General features: G+C 36.4%; 1 protein-coding gene across 1 annotated transcript in view; it reads right to left on the bottom strand.

The window, feature by feature from the left end:
- AATF (apoptosis antagonizing transcription factor) overlaps positions 1 to 21096 on the bottom strand; it is an 80556-nt gene that overhangs the window by 47293 nt on the left and 12167 nt on the right. The window contains exons 5-8 of the mRNA XM_036451696.2: positions 4374 to 4488; positions 2999 to 3200; positions 2300 to 2464; positions 623 to 706 (exon numbers count right to left, since the gene is read on the bottom strand). Of these exons, the coding sequence (XP_036307589.1) occupies positions 623 to 706; positions 2300 to 2464; positions 2999 to 3200; positions 4374 to 4488 (566 nt within the window). The remainder of the gene's footprint in view (positions 1 to 622; positions 707 to 2299; positions 2465 to 2998; positions 3201 to 4373; positions 4489 to 21096) is intronic.

The following is a 21096-nucleotide window of genomic DNA, read 5'->3' as shown; positions in this document are numbered from 1 at the left end:
ATCTTAACTGATTTGAACAGGCACAAAAATAAACTAAAGACAAGAGACTTAATAAGTAAGAGAACCAGAAGTGCAATTAAAGAATTCTGAGATCCCAGCCCTTCAGTTCCATATTCTAATATAATAGTAAATAGAGGCCGGATGCACAAAAATTCATGCAAGAGTAGGCCTACCTTCCCCCAGCTGCAGGCACTGGCTTCCCTCCGGCACCCGCTTTATCCTGAAGGATGTCTGGTCTAATTAGCATATTACCCTTTTATTATTATTATAGAAGTATAGATAGGACAAAAACCAAATAACTAACCAAAAATCCTCCATTTTAACATTATCAAAATCAGTTAAGAAAGAATAGACCTGATTCAAAGTTGAAACCGTTTTACAGATAACTCACAATCTGTAACAACTAACAAAGTAGCTGTAGCTATTTTCATTTCAAAAAGAAAAATATAAGACAAAAGAAAAGCAACAGATCTAGAACTACACAGTAAGTGAATTCTGAACACAGAAGTTTTAACTCCCTGTGTAACTCTATCCCCAAACCTTTTGGTCCGAGAAGTCGATCAGCTGTTTTAAAATGCTAAAACCTGATTTGTAACAAAAGAAAATAGTGTAAAAATCATACCTGGTGGTAAAAATCATCATCATCAAAGATTTCTTCATCCAAATCCTTCAGGTGGGCATTGGCAGGAGCCTGAGGAAGGATCTCCTATATCAATAAGAAGAAAAGGTGAATACCATTAGGTTATCTAAATATTGTAGTACTATAAACATTCAAAGCACTGCTTTCCTTAAAATATAAAGAGCTCTTAAAATTAAAGAACGAAAACAGTCCAATTGAAAAATGGGCAAAAACATAAACAGGAACTTGACAGAATAAGAACCCCAAATAGTAAAAAAAATCATTTGAAAGTCTGTTTAACTTCATTATAATTACATATATATATATATATATATATATATATATATATATATGCAAATTTAAATGAAAAGACACCATTTTTTCACCTCTAAAGCTGACAACATTCAGCAGTGGAAAACACAGCTGGTGGGATTGGAAATTACAGCCTTTTTTGGAGGCAATTCAGCAGCATTCATAGGGGTTTAAAATGCATATTCTCTTTTATCTAATATTTCCAACTCAAGAAATCTATCCATATGTTCACACAAATACAAAAATATAAATGCTCAGGAATGTTTACTATAACACTGTTTTAAAACTAGAGATAACAATAATATCCACTGTTTGAATAAATTGTAGTACACATCCATACAACAGAATACTCTAGCCATTAGAGAAAATGAGGTAGCTCTCTATGTAATAATATGGGAAAATATCTGGGATATATTAAATTTAAAAATTGTAAGATTTTATAAATACTTTATAACATTTTATGTATTTATATAATTTAGTTTAAAAGAAAAGGCAACCACATTTTATATATGTATATTTCTGTATGTTGCTATGTACATATTTTTCTGTGTCAGCAGAAAAAATACATATATATATGAATGGAAAATAACCCAAAAGCATGTTACAACTATGAACATGGGTTAAATCTGAGGAGTAAAATTTTCAGACTAGGGGGAATTTTACTTTTCATTTAAAATTCCTCTGAACCTAAGTATTAAATATATATATTTCTACTATAAATGGAAGTTTCCCTCCAAGAAAAGAATCTGACTAATCCAATTTTGGATCCTTTTCTGGAGTATCCAAAGATCCAATATAAAGCCTAAAGAACACACTTGCTTCAATACTGACATTTCTAAAGAAACTGCTTTAAAATTAATTTTAAAATTTGGATTACAAATGCTTCCATTGCCAGACTCATATCAACTTCAAAATTAAGATAAGACTACACACATGTTAAGAATAGCTCCAAATTTTAAAACCATTTAAAAAACACACACATTTCTTTAACAATCTAGTCGTGTTTTTCCCACTTTCTTTCATTAATTTTTTTTTTAAATGTATTTTTATTGATTTTGTACAGAGAGGAAGGGAGAGAGTTAGAGAGCTAGAAACATCGATGAGAGAGTCATTGATCAGCTGCCTCTTGCACCCCCCCCACTGGGGATATGCCCGCAACCAAGGTACATTCCCTTGACCAGAATAGAACCCGGGACCTCTCAGTCCCCAAGCCGACGCTCTATCCATTGAGCCAAACCGGTTTCGGCTCTTTCATTAATTTTTCATATCAAGAGTAATACCTACAAGGAGGTGATCAGATTTTTCAGTTAATTAGCCTCACAGAAACTGCTCCCCATAATCATCCTGCATGCATCACAGAGTTCTTACCGGTTGCCCTGGCAAACTCTCCGGGACAGGCTGCGGTGCTGGCTCGGGTTTGCCAAGAACTTGGTAAATAGAACGCTTGGTCTGTGTCCTTCGAAGTAATCTTTCTTTGTCCATTAGAATATGATCAATCTGAGTCAAGATTGAGCGTTCAAAGGCACCGAAACCCTGCAACAACATTAACCAGTGTCAGATAATGCAGAAAGTCTGTGCTGAAGGCAGCTACATTGGTTTCTCTATCTTTCTGTGTCAGCAGAGAAATAGACAACCCTTCTTTCAAGAGAGACTTTCTGTTAAAGACTGAGTTTATGAATGGCTGTAATTGTTCTCAGAAAAAAAAAGTGGCTAATAGATTGTATTACTTTCCTACACCCAGAGTTTAACTTCTGCTCCTTTAATAATATTTGTTTAACATCTGTTCTTTTAATAATAATTGTTTAACATCAACTTCTTTATTTTTATTTCCAACACTAGAACACTTACAAGGCCACAATTTCTGGAATAAAATATTCTTTTTAATAAAGTTAAAATCACAAGTCTGAATGGTATAAACCCCAATGATAGGAATTCAGTAAATTTTTTTCTACAGAATGACTGATTACCACAGTGACATCATCCACACAAACAAGCTGTAGATCCAATTTTTTAGAACTGCTTCATGTTGCCACGCGCGCACGAACACACACACACCCACACACTTACCTTCCCCAGTTTTCCAGAAGCCAGTTTGGTTTTATCATGCCACTTCTGAAGTGTGCGGTTCCTGTAAACTGTGAAGTCAGCAAAACGCTTTGCCATAAAGCCAGGATAGTCATCCATCTCCAGCTTCCTCTTTGGTGGGGCCCTTTTCTGCTTCTTCTTCTCTCCTACCAGCTCTTCCTCTTCACTTGAAATCTCCTCCTCACTACAAAAACCAGGAAGAATAATGAGTCCAATATAAATAAACATTACCCATATAAAAAGCTAGACTTGCATGAAGTTGAAAGTATTTAGGCCTTCCCTATTTTGTCTACATATTGTATTAAATAGAAACACAGATGTGAGGATGAATTTTATTTTGTTTGAAAAGAATGTTCATGAGGTCAATCAAAACCTCATTTAACTTTTCAAATAAATATAACTGATTCAAAATATTTCTTAAAAGGTAAGCAAATTGTAAAATTACATGAGATTGCAAAAACATTATTAGAAATGGATATGAACCAAGCCTAAACTGGTTACAAGAGGATCTTTAAAAGTTAAAACATATTATCATACTTTTATGACCTTAATCCCCAAATCAATAAAAACAAACACCTCCCTATAATCAATTGTTCAGGACAACTGAATAATATTAGCAACCCAGATGAGGAGAAGATGAATGTGAAGAAAACATAACGGGGTAGGCAACAGAACCAGCATTAAGCCCCAATATTGTGCGTAACTGCCATGAGAAAGTAATACAACCTCCAATTATATAGTCAATCGCATTCACTGGATTACAGACCCGAACACACAGTAGGTACTCAACAAATGTGAGTTTACTACTTATCCCTCCAATTCCATAGAAAAGAATGGAGCAAAGGATAAACAAAAGGGAAAGCAGTAAGCAGGCTCAAACAAAGGGGCAGGGAGATGCTCCACTGAATGGGATAATTTCAATAAAGAAAGAGGTTTATTCTACTGTTTCCTGAAATTTTCCACCCTTCAAAATAATTGCTCCTTCCCTCAGTGAAAAGAAGATGGTTGTGACCAGAGATTCCATGGTATGGGCACAAGTGCTTCATAAACATTAATTAAGCATTGACATTAAAATGTGCTTTCATCTACTAATTTCAATAGCTCTAAAGAGAAGGCAAGTCTTTTGCTGAAGTCATAAAGAGAATGAGGCACAATTAAGTATAAAAATTCAAAATTTAATTCCCAATTTTTGTGCTATCCTGGCCAAAAGGGCAGGTAAATATAAGTGGCTCTATTTTACTAACATTTAAGTCTGGTATCTGCATGGAAAGGATTTAGCTTTCTTTTTTTCATAAATGATGGGACACTATTCATATGAAAAGAAAACAAGCAACTCCACAGCTGCATTCCTCCTTACCTTTCTGCTTTGGGCTTCGTCCCATCTACTAGGTACCTAGTGTCAGGGTACTGGAAGAGCAGCTCTTCCTGAAGACCTACCAATGACCTCAACAATGCTTTAAGTGCCTTGTGACCTGGGAAATAAAGCACAGAGAAGGAATAATTATGGCTCCTGAGCAGCTCTTGCTCAGGGTAAAAGTGGGGGCAGGCACAGGGTATGCAGGGACTAAGAACAACAACCTGAAGAGGAAGGCATTGTTATTATTTCCTTTTGCGAATTCTGTTTTTCAAAAATATCTTCTTACCTGGCTCTCCTCATAGCCAACAGGATGCATTTGTTAAAAAGTTCGTCAGCCTAGTCCTATTCTAGAGGCTAATGACACTGGTCATCACTAGTTATGTGTTGATAGCACTCAGACATCTCTCCCAAGCTCAAACTTACACATTTCCAGCAACTCCAAGAAAATCTTCGCATGGATGACCCATCACTCCTTCATATATACCATTTCAGAAACAGAACCTTTTTCTTCCTAATACTTCTTCCTGGTCTGATTTTTCTCTTCTCTTTTTAATGTGTTTTCATAGATCACTGACATTTTGGTGCTCTTATTCTATACATTTAATTGATTAAAATTGTATATTTTTCACAGTAATAGTTATCTCTGGCCACGCTTCTATCGCTCCTTCCCATTCCCCCTTAAATAACTGCAGTCGCCGAAACCAGTTTGGCTCAGCGGTAGAGCGTGGGTCTGTGGACTGAAAGGTCCCAGGTTCAATTCCTGTCAAGGGCATATACATTGGTTGCAGGCACATCCCCTGTGCAAGAGCAGCTGGTCGATGTTTCTCTCTCATCGACGACATTTCTATCTCTCTATCTCTCTCCCTTCCTCTCTGTAAGAAAAATCAATAAAATATATTTAAAAAATAATAACAACAACTGCAGTCTTCTCACAAGTAACCCTACTTTCACTTAACAATCCCTACATTCATTTTTGTTTTACAATCCACACTAACTTCAGCTCAAGTGATTTTTATAAGTCTTGTTCTATCATTTCTGCTACTACCTGGCCCAGCATGAATTATACTATTTACATCCCAACTTGTTTCATCAATGGTACACCAAGACCTGAGTTAAACAAACTAACCTTGTGAGATAGCCTGCTCAGATTGGTCAGAAGGAAATCAATAACTCAATAACTACGTTGTATCCCTTCAAATACTCTGCATATAAGACTACATAAATACTTCCTTGTTTAAAATAAGACCCTTGATCACAGCTTTTGCAAATTCTGTATTCTAATCCTTTTATAATCAGTGTATATCCGTACCACTTGGGAACATCGTTACTCAAGAAATCCAAAATGCCTTGTGTTCCAAACCAAAATTCCAAATCTATTGCTCTGCCTCTTAAAAAACAACAAAACAAAATTTTCACCAAATATGGAGACAACTATACTCATGAAGAACAAAAGTAATACGGCATTATTCTTCTGTCAGCTTTGAACAAATGGATTAAGTATAAACAAGATGATAACACAGGCCTGAAGGAAAAATATCAATAGAACAAAGGTGTAGCAATTTTAAAACCTAAAATCAGTCAGTCTAAATGTGCTAAGTGTATAAGTAGAACACAAATTATGTAAATATATATGGGAAATTTTAAAAGGAATGAGCAGAACAAAGAATACAAATGATAATTACAAATATTAGATTACCACAAATGGTCATCTGTGAAAAGACCCCAGAACTAATAAGAGATATCCCAAGTAGCTAAGGTTCTGAAGTATATATTGTAGCAAGAACACTGAGAAAATAGAAAAGACACTTATACTTGGAAGGAAGCCCATGAAAACGGACAATTGTCATCTCATCCAAATTCCATGTATTAATCACTATTTTATAACTTTTCTAGAAATGTCTGTATCTTAAAGAGACAGGGCCCATGTTTTCCAAAGTGAAACCACAAATCAATTTTACATTTGCACGCTAGTTTCTAAAATTCCAAAGTCTCAACTTTGAAAATATTATGCTCAATGAAATAAGCCAGTGGCAAAAGGGCAGACACTGTTGATTCCATTTACATGAGGTACCTAAAACAGTCACATTCATAGAAAGTAGAATGGTGCTTGCCAGGGGTTGAATCAGGAAGGGGAAGGGGATTTATGGATACAGTTTCAATTTGAGATTATGAAAAAGTTCTGGATATGGATAATGGTGATAGTTGCATAACAATATGAATGTACATAATGGTACTGAACTGTACACTGAAAAACAGTTAAAATAGTAAATTTTATGTCATGATATTTTACCACAATTAAATAAACACTTTTAAAAAAATCCCAAGACCAGAATATAATAAATAATTCTACCATTTTAGACAAAATAATCTACAATCCCTCAATCTTGAATTCAGTCAAAAAGAACGGGGGGGGGGGTAGGGGGGAGGAATATTATTCAGCCTTTAAAAATAAGGAAATTCTGACACATGCTACAATATGGATGAACCCTGAAGACACTATGAAGTAAGACAGTCACAAAATATTATATCATTCCACTTATATAAGGTACGTAGTAATTCATACAAACAGAAAATTGAAGGGTAGTTTCCAGAGGTTGAGGCAGAGGGAAATATTTGTTGTTTTAATGAAGTGTAAAGATTTTTAGCTTTGCAAGGTGGAAAGATTCTAAAATTGGTTGTATAACAATGTGAATATACTTAACACTATTGAAATGATTAGTAAGGTAAATGTTGTTATGCATTTTTTTTGCCACAATAAAACATTTAAAAGAACAGAAAAGGCCAGTGCTTGTTCCTTACTTTTACTAGGTACCATGTGTCATGTTCTAAAATATGAAATGAAGAACCATGCAGGGAAGAAGCTGCAGAGCAGTCCATAATGTTTATAGCTGCTTGCCCCCAACAAGCAAGTCATAATTTGACTCTAACATGTAACATAACCAAGAATTGTGAAAACATCCAATGAAAGCCTAGTACTTTAAGGGCCACTCTCAAATAGCTATACAAGCCCTTTTATTTTGTTCAAGTCAGTTTTTAAAAATCCATTGCAGATATATTAGACAGCCTATCAATCCAACAAGAAAGCAGAGAGCCAATATCAGTAAATCAAAGTGTGCCTTTCTGTTAATACTCTCTCATATGTTCTCATTTTATACACCCCTTCACCCAGTCAGAAAGTAGCCCTGAAGTATTTAAGCTCCATTCAGGGATAGCACCACCATGCATCAAAGTGTCAAGGGACCTACCAGAGATGAAATCTGCAATTCTGTGCTTCTAACCACACCAGAAAAAAAAAAAAAAAGGAAAGGAAAAAAAAAAGTTTATCAAAGTAAACTCACTAGTGGCCAACACATGGACAACGGACAACTTCCTGTTTTAGAAGAAAGAACCCAATCTTCATTTCTTTGCAATATTAGAAGATATTGCAATATCTTCATTTCCTCCTAGTAAGATTTTATGTAAAACCTGAGGAGACAAGGAGCAATCCTTTGCTGGACATGGTAGGCCTCCTCAAAGCCACAACTGATAAGAGTGAGTCAAGACTCTCTCTGGGAGGCTCCAATCTAACAGTGAATTCTTCCCAGACAAAACCAAGACAAATGCTCTTTATCACTCATATAGGGCTGAATTCTGTTTGTTCAACCCTATAAATTATAAAGAGAATGTAATCAACAGTTTCTAATTCACTTCAAATTTTTCACCCATTACTGTTAAGAGTTAAGTTTTTAAAAGCAGCAAAGATGCATATACTTTCTTCTCTCTCCTTCTTGGCAAGTGGTTACCAAAACAAACAAACAACAACAACAACAAAAAATAGAGACTGTCAAAGATACATGTTTATTTTGCCTTACATGGTCAATTTCCAGAAGAGAGCAAGAAGAACATATGCCTCACCGTATTACCAAGATTCAACCTAAGCATCTAGGCACCAATTTAGGAATAATTTTCCAAGCAGATAATAAATAGAAAGAGGTCAGTAACCCCACATTCTAACTGACACTATCACTAACTAGTCATTTTATAGACTGAGTGGACCAATGTAATCTCTTTGAGTCTCAATGGTCTCATCTATAAAACACAGATAATTCTTTGCCTGTTTAGCTCACAGAAAAATAAATGTTTTTTATATATTAAGGTATTTTTTAAAGTTTTAATGTCATAAAGATGGAAAGAATATTACCATAAAAATCATCATTTCACATGGTGAAAATTATTAAGCTCTGCTTGTACTGATCTACAGCACTAGGGCTAAGCTAGTACTCACAGTCTGATATTAAGTATTCATTTGCATGCTACCCATATGCAAGCATTCTATATAGAAAATGTCACCAATCTAAAAACCATTTTCACCTAACAGCTTTATTTTTCCCCCTGATTCATCTAGGCTATCCAACAAAAGCAAAATTGTAGGCAGAGAATAAGTCTGGACATGGGTGCACAGTTCATTCATTAGATTATAACCCAATATGTAAAACTTTGGTAAGGGGGTGGAGGTGGAATGGAAAGAGTGAATATATAAAGTAAAATAAAGTTTACCTTATCAGTTTTTAAATATCTATAACATTATTTTTAAAATATGCAAACATACAATTATTTATGTATAATAAACTGCCACATCCCTATTACCCCCAGATAAATATATTGAACTAGAATGTACATATAACAAGGGCATGTGTTTTTTCTCCTTCAAAAGTAACTCTAGAACTAGAGCTAAACTATAGGTCAAAATGACACACAATATATTGGCCTGAGAACAATACTTTTCATTCAAATCCACACAAGCCTGCCACTTGCACTAGTCATCCCCGGCAATTAATCCCCCAAGAAAGACGTTTGATTAAATCTTTTCAAGCAAATCCTTTGCTTTGCTTTTGTTAGTTCACTTCTTGTCAACATCTATTAAAATATGCCTTTAATTCTCCCACAATCTTAAAAAACACCGATTCCACTGTCTTCAACTTTAATCAACTGTATGGCCGGCATTTTTCATTTCATAATAATGTGCTGCTTGGAATTCAAGAGGCAGGCTCAGCATCAATCATCTGGTAAGAATTTTTCCACTGCAATAAATATGCAAATGAGGAGAGCCAGTCAGTCGTATTTCAGGCCCGACTTGCTAGTGTTTTAAAAAAGACACAAATTTATTAATTGCCGGTGGCCAGAGGAATCCTATTACTTTGGGCATTGATTACAAAGCTGTGTGAGTGATTATTGTGCAACTCGCGGGCTACCCAGGCATGAGGAAAAATTATTAAAGCAAGGCAGAGATTATCAACTCAGAATAACAATAAGCCTTAACATTTAGGCCCTAACTTCTTCAACAAAGAATTACGTGAAGGCTCCACTGTATCATAATTCCAAATTCTGTCAGCATTACTTGTTTGGGCTTGTACTTTATTCCCCCAGCAGAATGGTGTTACCACTAAGAAAGAGTACAGGGGGTAACAAATTCCTCAACACCAACCATATGGATGAGTTGTTATATTTTCCAACATGTGTCCAACTAGAATTTTTATATATCCATGTATGAATACATATATACAGATGTGTGCACACACTGATTCCCAGATAGAGATACATGGCTGTGTTATTATTGAGGACTGTGGTTTTAACTGGAACCGTATAAGGAGCACTGTCCCAGTGTGTTGGCTGGTTCTGTGAACCAAAAGCAGAATTTTTTTTTAATGGTACAAAATAACCTTTGCTAACATTTTCAAAGCACAGCATGGAGACTTATATTCTAAATCATGACGGCTAAGCCAAAAGCAGACTTGGGTTTTCATACCTCTGAGGGTACCACAGTAGAAGGCATGCAATCTATGCAGAGGTCTAGGGAGAAAAAGGTTTGATAGGCTAATATGGAATGCAAAGTGTTTTTGTGAGAAACATTCAGCCCAAGACGTATTAAATCAAATCAGAAAGAGGACTCAGTGGGCAAAACTTATTTTTTTCTCTTAAGAGAATGACGTGGGGAGTTGGGGGAGTAAGTGGAAGTTGAAAAAAGGGAGAGATGAAGAGACACATGATAAAATATATTGGGGGAGCCCCTCAAAGAAAGAATCAAAAAGAAAAAATCCTTAACATTTTACATTACTGCCACACTAAGTAACATGATAGATAGTGTGCATTTGAGTTCTGTGGAGGGACATCCCACTCAAGCTGTAATTTCTGACCAGGCATGAATTTATAAGGAGGGGAAAAGAACTGTAGAATTTCTTAGGTTTCCCTGAATACTCTCTCAAACACCTTGATGAAGTGTGTCAATAAATCCTTAAAAAGCCCTACAGGACACAGCAATCTAACTGATCAATGTACTTCCCGAAATCCACTACAGTTACCCTCCACTTCATAGTTCCTAGACAACCTCCATTGCTCTGGAGTACTTCCCTAACAAGGGAAATTGATTACCCCCCTTTAAAAAGAAAGAGTAACCACTCAGAGCATGAGGTACCGTATTTTTCGGACCATAAGATGCTCCGGACCATAAGACGCACCAGTTTTTAGAGAAGGGAAATGAAGAAAAAAAGATTCTGAAACAAATAGTGTCCTAAAATATTTTATGTGCATTAAAACCCAACATCACAGTCATAAACACATGTAATCAACCCTGTAAACAGCAACATTTAGAACCATTTTAGAGCCGGGCAAGCACACAGAGACCACACAGAGCAGGGCAAGTAAAAAAACTTTTTTTTAAAGTATATGTGTAGGCTATATTTGGACCATAAGACGCAGGGACTTTTCCCCCCCACTTCTGGGGGGGAAAAAGTGCATCTTATGGTCCGAAAAATACGGTACTTCAAATCCAGGTTTATTTACAAATAATTGTTTAACTGCCTGACAGGAGTTCCCCGGGAGAGTGGGGATACTCTTTTATCTGATTAGATATTTTATATGCATATATTACTTTTATAATTTAAAATACTATTTAAAGTTAACTTTAAAGTAAGAAAACTTATTAAAAATAAAATTAGAACCACAATCCAAGTCACCCTCTCTTTCATATAAAATAGTCTGACCCCTTCACATTAAAAAGCCTTTAAATAAACAGACTCTTAGGTAATGAAACTATTCCTAACTAAATGCCAAAATTCTCCAAAGAATACAGGTCTGGAAATAACTCCTTTGAAAATGGGGATTCAGAGAATACCTTTCTGAAAATGAGGATTCTCATGCAGAATTAATCACTCCTTTCTCAGTATCATTCATGTCACTGCTACCACACTTATACTGTATCATGAGTCTGACTTCACTGCACTGTTAGCAGCTCGAGACCATAGACCTCACCCTATCACTCTAGCATCCAACACATACCCTGGGCCATAAAAAATATCCTACAATATTTTAGTTCCAGAAAAAGGATGCCTAGGTCACATGGCAGAACATCTTATTGCACTAACATTTCCAAATCTAATGCTGACAAGCAAACAAACTGTGGACTCCGTATCTGTTAACTGTGACCAATATGTATCCTCCACAAGCTGACCTTTGTTAACAGAAGCAAAGTAATCGAACTGAACTTTCCCCTTATTATAATACACCAACTATAACTGTATAGGTTACTCCTAAGAGTCTCAAAACCATCTTACCAGCTTGAAGAACCTAAAATTGTTACAATGTATTCTCATGAAGATTTAGTAGTTATCACCACTTAGAGCACATGTGTCAAACACAAGGCCCGCGGGCCAAATCCGTGCCGCCAGGCCTTGCAATGTGGCCCGCACCGCGCTGTCATCACTGCACTCCGCTGCGTTTCCATCACAATGACAGTTTATGACTGTTCAGTAAACCATTCGGCCTGCGATTTAGGCTGGATTTTAGATTTTGGCCCCTTCTCTGATTGAGTTCGACACCCCTAACTTAGAGCAATGGTTCTCAACCTTTCTAATGCTGCAACCCTTTAATACAGTTCCTTCTGTTGTGGTGACCCGGTTGAGAACCGCTAGCAGGGTCACCTAAGACCATCGGAAAACACAGGTATTTACATTATGATTCATAACAGTAGCAAAATTACAGTTATGAAGTAGCAATGAAAATAATTTTATGGTTGAAGGTCACCACAACATGAGGAACTGTATTAAAGAGTCACGGCATTAGGAAGGTTGAGAACTACTGACTTAGAGGGATAAACTAAGGCTCAGACAATAAAAGTTAGTTTTCCTTTTCTTAATATTAGGAAGACTAAGCATTATTTATTTGCATAATCAAAATAAAACACTTGGAGAGGATGCTTTCATGTAAAAAAAAAAAAAATACAAAAAAACACTTACCGTATTTTTCGGACCATAAGACGCACTTTTTTCCCCCCAGAAGTCGGGGGGGAAAAGTCCCTGCGTCTTATGGTCCAAATATAGCCTACACATATACTTTAAAAAAAAAGTTTTTTTACTTGCCCGGCTCTGTGTGGTCTCTGTGTGCTTGCCCGGCTCTAAAATGGTTCTAAATGCTGCTGTTTACTTTACAGGGTTGATTACATGTGTTTATGACTGTGATGTTGGGTTTTAATGCACATAAAATATTTTAGGACACTATTTGTTTCAGAATCTTTTTTTCTTCATTTCCCTTCTCTAAAAACTGGTGCGTCTTATGGTCCGGAGCATCTTATGGTCCGAAAAATACGGTAAATGATTTATGCTTTAAAAGTGGTTTACCCATCTCTACACCTTACTATGCGCTCCTTGAGGCAAGGACTATGAACCTTGGTATGCTTGGTGTTGGCAAATGGTGGACTCTATGTTCCTAACTGAATAACTGAAAAAAAATGACAATGTAATATTTTTCTTGGCTCATAATTTTTTGTATGTGCATTTCAAGTCTTCAAAGAACTAACTGAACTAGCAAGTGCAGAATTTATTTATATGATGACCCTTTTAGAAAGAGGGAAACAAATACTTTGGCCATAGAACTACAGTCTAAGAAAAGACTGTACTATCACTATAAAGATTAACATTAAACACTAAGAACCTACTAAGTAGTAGCACTAGCCCCTAAGCACTTTGTATGTATCACTCATTTAAATTCTCACAACAACCATTTGATTAGGTACTATTATTATACTACTACTAAAGGCCTGGTGCACGAAATTCGTGCACAGGTAGGGTCCACAGGCCTGGCCAGCGATCAGGGCCTAATGGGACCGGGCCTCCCTTCCCTGGCTGCCGGTCAGGGCCTTCCTTCATTCTGCACCGGCCCCTGGTGGAATTCCTGAGGGAACAATTTGGATATTAGGCTTTTATATATATTTTACTGGTATATAGATAAAGAAAATGAAACACTCCTACAAGCTTAAAAAGAAAAAGCCTGCACATTTTTCATTTTCTAGGTCAATGTATATTTATGGGTACAAACTACCTGAAAAAGGAAGTGTAATAAAAAATGACAAAACTGTCCTCCCCTTACACTATTAAACACACACACACACACACACACACACACACACACACACACGAGGCTCTGTTACAATGTTATGTCCAGTCTTGGCTGGTTTGGTTCAGTGGAGAGAACATTGGCCTAAGGAATGAAGTGTCCCAGGTTGGATTCTGGCCAAGGACACATGCCCAGGGTTATAGGCTCAATCCCCAGTAGGGGTGTGCAGGAGGCAACCAATCAATGATTCTCATCATTGATGTTTTTCTCTCTCTGAAAATAAAAATATGTATAAAATCAATAAAAAATATGTATAAAAAAAGAAAAGATAGCAAAATATTGCTTTTAAAGAAAGAAAAAGTAGATTTATATTCATTAACATGGGACGATATAAAGCATAATCTCATTTATGGCTTATAAAAACGTTTAAATTGACATAAAGTATATGGAAAGATATATACCAAATTGTTAAATATAGTTACCTCTGAAGAGCACTATCAAGAGAATGGAAAAAGGGGACTGTTTATTAATCCATGTTACATGTTTCAGTATTGTTTGGGGGCAAGAGGCAGAACTATCTGAAATAAACTTTTTTACTAGTTTAAACAAATTTTATTTTTATGATTTTTAAAAAGGCAATGAAGATTAAATAAATATATTTAAAATACAGAAAGGTCTTCTAAGGGAGATGCAATTCATTCTGTCAACAGAAAATCAAACAAGGAGAAACATTAAAATAAAAGCAAAAAAGATTAGAGGTGGCCAAAAGATTGATTGACAAGGAAACTATCCACCCCTATAACTATTTTAAAATTTTCCCTATACGATTCCCAAAGAAATACCAAAAACCAATAAATGTAAGGGAAAAATTGTTTATTCTCATTAAACACAGGGAAATAAAAAAAATTTAAATGTAAATTAAAATAAGCATAAACCATTTTTCCTCTATCAAAGTGAAAAATATGAAAAAAAATAAAATTCAGTATTAACGAGGAAAAGGGAAACTGACGTTCATATAAAGAATGTGAGAACGTTAACTAATATAACTAACTTTACTGGCGGGCAAGTTGGTGATACAGATCAAAAGCCTAAAAATTTAGTATATCTTTAGAACACATACTAATTTCACATACAGAAATTTATTGTATGCAATAACATAATCATGGATATGAATGCAATGATGTTTATTGTATTATTTATAAAAATAATCTGGTAGATTTGAGACTAAACACTCAGCAAAACGATCAATGTTATATGAAAGGTAACTAAAATTTATCAAATAACTCAGCAATAATCCAGTGTTGTCCAAATAAAACAAATTTTCAAAGGAAATCATCTAGGCATACTTATGTGGAGATAGGTTATAAATAATCCTATCTAGCCGAAACCGGTTTGGCTCAGTGGTAGAGCGTCGGTCTGTGGACTGAAAGGTCCCCGGTTCGATTCCGGTCAGGGGCATGTAAGTTGGTTGCGGGCACATCCCCAGTAGGGGGTGTGCAAGAGGCAGCTGGTCGATGTTTCTCTCTCATCGATGTTTCTAGCTCTCTATCTCTCTCCCTTCCCATCTGTGAAAAATCAATAAAATATATTTTAAAAAATAAAATAAATAATCCTATCTAATAAAAAGAGTAATATGCAAATTAATCATCACCCTGCTACACCACCAGCCACGCCCACCAGCCACACCCACCAGCTAATCAGAGTGAATACGCAAATTTTCCCAACCAAGATGGCTGTGGCCACAGAGAGGAGGAGGGAGGCTTGGGTTTCCCTAGCAATGGAAGAAGCCAAGCTTTCCATACACTCTTGGGGGCCCAGGCCTCCACTCAAGGGTACAAAGTTTCAACTATAGAAGATAAAGTAAATTCCAACAGAAATGGCAGCAGCCACTGAGCTGGAAGAACAGGAGGCTAGGGTTGCCCCGGGCGATGGAGAAAGCCAAGCTTCTGCAGCCCTGGGGGTGATCAGGCTGGCAGGCAGAAGCGGTTAGAGCAATCAGGAAGGCAAGCAATTTGGAGCCAGCAGTCCTGGATTGTGAGAATGATGTCCCAGATTGTAGAGGGTACAGGCTGGGCTGAGGAACACCCCTCCCTGCACAAATTTCGTGCACCAGGCCTCTAGTAATTGTAATAATCAAGAGAGAATTATGTCTTATAAAGGTATCATGATACAGACTTTCTCTAAGATAATTCATAAGTAACATTATAGCCGTTTTTTCCCTCTCACACCGCCTGCTACTCCCTATCCCATCTCCTCTTCTTGTCAAACTTCCATTAAGACTTAATGGAAAAACAAATCTAGTGAGAGAAAATATATACACATTAAAATGTCTGGAATAGCTGAAACCAGTTTGGCTCAGTGGATAGAGCATCGGCCTGCAGACTGAAAGGTCCCAGGTTTGATTCTGGTCAAGAGCATGTACCTTGGTTGCAGGCACATCCCCAGTAGGGGGTGTGCAAGAGGCAGCTGATCGATGTTTCTCTTTCATCGATGTTTCTAGTTTTCTATCCCTCTCTCTTCCACTCTGTAAAAACTCAATAAATAAAAAAAATATATATATATATATTAAAAAAAAAATGTCTGGAATAATACACCCCACGGTGTGTTCTCTAAGGAGGAGGTGTAGGGATTTGGAAAACTGGGAGAACTTTTACTTTCTCCTTTACATACATCTATATTGTTTTTGTATTTTTTAAATTTTATTTATTGATTGGCTTTGAAAGAGAGAGAAAGGGAGAGATAGGGGAAAGAGAAATAATGACTTGTTGTTCCACTTATTTATGCATTCATTGGTTGATTCTTGTATGTACCCTGACTGTGGATCGAACTCCCAACCTTGGCATATCAGAACGACTGAGCTATCTGGCCAGTGTGTGTGTGTGTGTGTGTGTGTGTGTGTGTGTGTATGAAAGAGCATAAGGATAAACTAAATTAAGTCCTATAAAATCCCTAGCAAGTTTATAATTTCAGGGGGGGGGGGAATGCTTTGCAGCTTCACATAGTATTTTTAAATATAGACTAGCTACTATTAGAAAAATACATTAGGAGTAGATAAGCATTAGCCATGGTTAAAACTGAAAAGAAAGAACCTGATGAACCAGTGAACTGATTTCATGTTTCCAAATGCTATTCATATTCCCTTTCTTTTTTAACTGCCTTTCATCTTCAACTCCCTTTATTTTTAAGAATAGTTTATTGATTTTTTTTTAGACTGGGAGAAGAGAGAAACATCATGTGAGAACATAACATCAATCTCCTGCCTCCTGCAGGCCCCCTATGGGGGGTCAAGCCCACAACCCTGTCAGGAATCAAAACAGCAACTCTTGGTGCACAGGACAACACCCAACCAATTGAGCCACACAAGCCAGAGCTACACTCCTTTCTTACACACCAAGATGGAGACCACCTCTGGTTTAGACCAAGGATTCCATACACTGAGAAACTTGTATCTTGCACTTTTACCATGTAAATAATGCACAGATCCTGCGGGAACATGCCAAACACTAGGATTCTTAATTAATGGAGCTCTTTAATGTGCAAATCAGGAACAAATTGCAAGTTCTGACTTGCATTGATTATGAAAACAATTGAATGAGCAAGACCCTAAAAAATACCCACACAACAGAATCCTAAGTCTTTGAAGAGACCAAAAGAATACAAAGCTCTCAAACCGGTCAAGTCTAACCAATGTCCAAAATGCAAACCTAAAACAGTGCTGCTCATAGTACACAATGAATTAAAAAAAAAAAACAAAAAAAAAAACACACAAAAAACAGAAACAAAAAGCCTACAGTTTAATCAGAAAGCAATCATTATAAAAGCATATATTCCACCAACACTTGCATTAAGCAGAAAAACGAGTGTTTACTCCAGAAGCTCTTATACACCGTTTTAAGGAAGGGAAAAAACACACTCTCTATGTCCACACTTATATGTATATAGGTATAACAAAACAATGCTGTCTCTTTAAAAAGAAATTCATCCTATATAAATTATAGCCATAAACTTTCCTGCAGTGCAGCCTAATTAATTCTTGTTCTATACACAAAGGGAAATGCTGGGTGACAAATGGGTGTGAGGCCAGAAAGCTGCCAGGTCTGCAAAACATTTTCTACTTCAATTTATAAGCAATTTTGCAGTAAATCATCAACCAGAACCTGGAATCTCAGGAATCTCTGAGTGTCCAAGCCACATTATATCATATCACTTATCAAAGAGAGAAGGAAAAAGAGTTTAAAGACATCTCATTTTTCAGTTCTAACCCACATCAAAATCTAGAAGCTCTGTGTAATCTATTATTCTCTTCTGGGTCAGGTTTTAGTACCAAAGATACATATTTCAAGCAAAAATGACAATATAGGTTGATGCAGCCCATTCTTCCATCCCTAGAAGTACTGTATCACGTATCCATTACTATAAGAAATATTCCCACAACTATTTATAGCCCCTCCCTCAATCCAAGCAAAATGTTCACAATCAAGCCAAACTGCAGGGTTCAGCAGTGAGCCACTGTGGAAAAACAGGTGCGATACACTCCAAGGAAATGAAGCTACTGGAGAGGAAAATAGAAACTACAAAGAAGAAAGCAGAGCTGCCCCTATATAGTCAAACCCTTCCCCTGCCCCTGCCCTTTTTGACAGAATGTAATCTGAATGGAATTTTAAAGTACATAATTGACTTTTCTATTGTTTAAAGTATTATATATAGTATTATATATGTATCCTTTAAAGTACATAATTTATTAAAACTGGACTCTTTCACTGCCAGAATAACTTTGACATTCAACAAGTTTTTGCATTTATCATGTTTGTTCCTTTTTATTGATGAGTAATGTACCAGAAGTGGTTTACCCATTTGCCACTGAAGGACATTTGGGCTGTTTCCAGTTTTGGGTGATAATCAACGAAGGTGCTATAAACAAGCATTACAAGTCTTTGTGTGAACATATGCTTTCATTTCTCTGTGGTAAATATCTAAGACTAGGACTGCTGGATCATCTGGCAAATACACATTTAACTTTATAAAACAAAAACAAAAATGGCTCAACCGATTCCCAAGGTGGCTGTCCTATTTTCCATTCCCACTAGCAATAGATGTAAGTTCCAATCACTCTGCATCCTTGCTAGTTAGTACTTGGTGTTGCAGGTGTTTGTCTTAACTATTCTAATAAGTATGTAGTAGTATCTCATTGTGAGTTTAATTTGCATTACCTCAACATTTAACTAATGACATTTTTTCATATGCTTACTTCCCATCATATACCTTCCCTGGAAAAGTTGCTATTCAAATATATATTTAAAAATGAATGGAGGAGCAGTAAGAGAAACAGTGATATGAAAACAAAACATCATTGGCTGCCTCCTGCACACCCGCTACCGGGAATCAAGCCCACAATCTAGGCGTGTACCTGACCAGGAATCAAACTGACAACTTTTCAGTGCACAGCACAAAGCCTAGCCAACTGAGCCACACCAGCCAGGCCTTTGTTCTCTTTTTTATGGGTGTTTTTATTGTTGGGTTTTGAGAGTTCTTTATATATTCTGAACACAAGTCTTTTGTTGAATATGTGATTTGCAAACATTTTCTCTAGGCCGCTAGCTTGTCTTTTCATTTTGTTAACGTATCTTTCACAGAGCAAAATTTTTATTCTGATTTAGCCCAGTCATCAATTTGTTCTTTCATGGATTGTACTTTTGATATTGTATCTAAGAACTCTTTGCCTAACTAAGTCATGAGGATTTTTTTTCCCATGTGTTCTTCACTTTATAGTTTCATGTCAATGATCTATTTCATGTTCATTTTTGTCTAAAGTGTGAGCTATTGATTAAAGGTCATTTCTTGCAAGGGAATGTATGTTGTTCTAGCACCATTCATTGAAAAGACTATCCTGTCTCAATGAGCTGATTTTGTACCTATGTAAAAAGTCAATTACCCATATTTCTGAACTCTCTATTCTATTCCACTGATTAAAGTAACTTTTAGAATAAACAAACCCAAAATGAAAGGACAAAGTATGAGAGAGATGACAGCAACTTAGTTTGGTAAGCTAAAAAGCCAATTGACTAAGCAATCATGAGAATGTCTAAAATTAAAAAGATTGACCATATCAAATGTTTATGTAGATGTGAAGCAACTAGAACTCTTACACAATGCTGGTGAGATTTAAAATGGTAAAACCACTTTGTAAAACAGGTTGGTAGTTTCTTTAAAGATTAAACATATAAACATATATGTACTAGAGGCTCAGTGCACAAATTTTTGCATGGGTGAAGTCCAGCAGGGCCAGCCAGGGGGAGGGGCTGCAAGAGGTTGGCCAGCCGGTCCTGCCCCCTGGTCGAACTCCCAGTAGAGGGGACAATTTGCATATCAGCCTTTTATTATATAAGAAGATATGGATAGCCCATGGACACAGGCAATAGGATGGTGAAGACTGGAGGAGGGGATGGGTAGGGGCTGAAGAGTATGGGAATAAATGGGGGAGGGGGGAATGGGAGACTTGATTGGGGGTGGTGAAAACAATACAGTGAACATATGATGTGTTGTAGAATTCTGCACCTGAAACCCAATAAATTCAATAAAAAGGAAACAAAATACTCAAAGAAGAAATTGAAAATAAAGCTAAAGAAATTGTCTTAGAATGTAGAATCAGAGAAAGAAGAAAAAGAGAAAACTGAAAAAGAAAAAGAAAAGAGAACCAGAGGAATAGTCTAACTCCAAATAATAGACCTTCCAGAAAGAGAGAAAACAGAGGTAATAAAATCACTAACAAAGTAATTTCAAAAAACTTTTCCAGGATTGGAAGTTATGCTTCCAGACTGAAAAGACCCTGCAAGTACTCTGCACAATGAATGAGGACACATATACACCAAGGGGCAGCATCATGAAACTTCAGAATTCTTCAGACAAAGAGAAGTTTCCAACATCCAAAAATGGAGGGAAAAAAGTAAGATCAGGAATCAGAATGGCTTTTGACTTATCAATAGTAATTTTGCAAGGTGGAAGGCAATGGAATACTACTCTATAGAATTCTATATACAAACAGAATTGTGTTGAGTGTCATTACAGAATCAAAGTATTTTCAAACAAGCAAGGTCTAAAAAAGTTGATCTCTCATGCACCCTTTCTCAGCAAGCCACAAGAGAATGTTCTTTACCAACACAAGAGGATAAGCCAAGAAAGATGCTGGAATATGGAGAAGATCCACAGAAGCAAGAAGTGAAGGTAATGCCAGCACATTAGCTGGGTACAGAAGATGAATAGTTCAGATTGAGCAAGTCAAAAGGCTCTAAGAGAGACTTCTGTAGGAAGATAAATCAACAGAATATCTGATGCAACTGAATATCCTGAGGGGAGATTT

The sequence above is a fragment of the Pipistrellus kuhlii genome, unplaced genomic scaffold, assembly GCF_014108245.1.
Source record: "Pipistrellus kuhlii isolate mPipKuh1 unplaced genomic scaffold, mPipKuh1.p scaffold_m20_p_22, whole genome shotgun sequence".
Taxonomy (NCBI): Eukaryota; Metazoa; Chordata; class Mammalia; order Chiroptera; family Vespertilionidae; genus Pipistrellus; species Pipistrellus kuhlii.
This window is presented reverse-complemented; position numbering and strand designations above follow the sequence as displayed.